General features: G+C 51.0%; 1 protein-coding gene across 2 annotated transcripts in view; it reads left to right on the top strand.

The window, feature by feature from the left end:
* The first annotated feature begins 750 nt into the window (after positions 1–750).
* Positions 751–2,153, top strand: part of Mfsd2b (major facilitator superfamily domain containing 2B) — a 12,547-nt gene continuing 11,144 nt past the window's right edge. The window contains exon 1 of one of the 2 annotated variants that reach the window (XM_031355302.1): positions 751–1,041. In XM_031355302.1, coding sequence (XP_031211162.1) covers positions 973–1,041 — 69 coding nt within the window. In that variant the 5' untranslated portion in view covers positions 751–972. The remainder of the gene's footprint in view (positions 1,042–2,153) is intronic. The other variant, XM_031355301.1, reaches the window with a different exon arrangement.

The raw sequence follows: 2,153 nt of genomic DNA, 5'->3' as shown, positions 1-2,153 counted from the left end.
GGGGGTAGGGATTGACTAATTTCTGGGGCCCATTGGCTTAGTAGTCTGATAATACAAGGAAGGATAGTCACACTATTGTTAGATTTAAAAAAAAAAAAAAGATTTATTTATTAGGGCTGGAGGGGTGGCTCAGAGGTTAAGAGCACCGACTGCTCTGCCAGAGGTCGTGAGTTCAATTCCCAGCAACCACATGGTGGCTCACAACCATCTCTAATGGGATCTGATGCCCTCTTCTGGTGTGCCTGAAGAGAGCAATGATGTACTCATATACATAAATAAATAAATCTTTAAAAAAAAAGATTTAGTATTTTATCTAAGTACACTGTAGCTGTCTTCAGACACACCAGGAGGGGGCGTCAGATCTCATTACGGATGGTTGTGAGCCAACGTGGTTGCTGGGATTTAAACTCAGGACCTTTGGAAGAGCAGTCAGTGCTCTTAATCGCTGAGCCATCTCTCCAGCCCCTCTTGTTAGATTTTTATACAGTGTGGTCCTTTGCCTTTTGAAAGTATTTCCTGGGTGCGATATCACATCCACCACACTTCCTTCAAGGGCCAGCTGTAGCTGCAAGTTACATATAGGGAAGCCTGGGAAGTGTGTGGTTTGGGATGAGAGCCCACTCAGCCATAATTTTAATCTGGACAAGTGAAGTGTATCACCAGCTTTGTTTAAAGAATAGTTTTATTTGCTGGGTTTCTGTTACGACAAGTCTGCCAACCAACAAACAAACACGTCCCTGAAGCACTTGGCCGCTTTCCCAGGTGTATGGCGGTTGGCGAATTCCTCCTTGGAGAGGAGAACCTGAAGCTTCGAGGTCCTAGGTATCCCCATACTGTCAACTCAGGTAGCACGCGCGGCTACTAGGGCTCCTGGAGGGCTGGGAGGCGGGCTGCCTGCACACTGGACCACGCCCACTTGGCCAGATCCCGATAGTGGCTGCGCTGAGGCAGTCAGGGCTGAGCAACTACGGGATGTCGTCGGTGCCCCACGGACCCACCCCAGCTCCTGTCGCAGAGCCTCACGCCCAGGAGCCAGGCTTGGTGAGCGCCAGGGTGGGAAGAGGGAAGCCGGGCTACTCGGCACTCCCAAGAGCAGGGAAGAAAGGCACCTGCTACAGCACTTTGTCCAGTTGTTGGGCAGTGTGCAGTTTGGCGCTTCTGGGACACCCAAGAGAAAATAGGAAGGCTTCCTGAGTCCTGGCGGGAAGTAACACAGCTTCATCCAAGTAGGCAGGAAGGAAGGAGCAGATCTCCAGTGTCCTGACTGCAGGTCCTCCTGCAGGCCTCTCAGCCCTGGCAGGTGGTAAGGGGGCTGCCTCCTTTCTCCAAACTCCAGGCAGCTCCCGTAGACTTAGTCTTCCTCCGAAATCCTGGTGCTGCCCAGGTACCAAGTTCTCCTTAGAGGATTCTCCGGGTGCCTAAGCAGGGGGCTTGAGAGGTGCGGGTAGAGAGAGGGCAGATGGGAACCCAAGGTATTCTTGGACCCTCTGATCTCTTCCTGGCTGGGAATGGGGCTGGGGCTGATGTTAAGGCTAACGCTAACTCCAGAGACCGCGTTAAGAGCCACTGGGCTGGGTCGTGCTAAATTCAAAACCTACCTCAGTTCCACAGCCAAGCTGTTTCTGCAGCTTCGATGGATTACACCTCCATCCCCTATCTTGACTCCGCGTTAATTTCAGGCACCTCAGATTTAAAAAAAAAAAAAAAAATGGCCCTCAGTTGGGAGACCCCTGTGCCTAGTGTGCCTACTTGTAGTCCCAGTACCTGACTGGGGAGGCTGAGCCAGGAAGAGTCCTTGATGTTCTGGGAAATATAAGAGCCATCGCCTTAACATAGGAAAGCTGAGTAAGAGATGTGGCCCGGTGGCCGAGGGTCTCAGATGGTAAGTTCCTATACTGGGGGTGGGGATAGAGGGTCCTCTGGGACCTCACCTCTCCCAGAATTTCTCTAAATTCTGAGATGATATGTGGTATTAACAGAAAAAAGAAAAGAAACCCAAGACTGCCATGAATCGGCAGTGTCTGATTAACCTAATGATGCAATGAGGTGCACGTCTGCATTTTGCTTGTCAAGAAACTGAAGCTCGGGCCATGAGTCCCACCATGTGTACTTTTTGGTTGGTGGTTTAGTCCCTGGGAGCTCTGAGGGTACTA

The sequence above is a fragment of the Mastomys coucha genome, unplaced genomic scaffold (genome assembly GCF_008632895.1).
Source record: "Mastomys coucha isolate ucsf_1 unplaced genomic scaffold, UCSF_Mcou_1 pScaffold6, whole genome shotgun sequence".
NCBI lineage: Eukaryota > Metazoa > Chordata > Mammalia > Rodentia > Muridae > Mastomys > Mastomys coucha.
The sequence above is the reverse complement of the archived record's forward strand: the minus strand, read 5'-3'. Positions and strand labels throughout refer to the sequence as shown.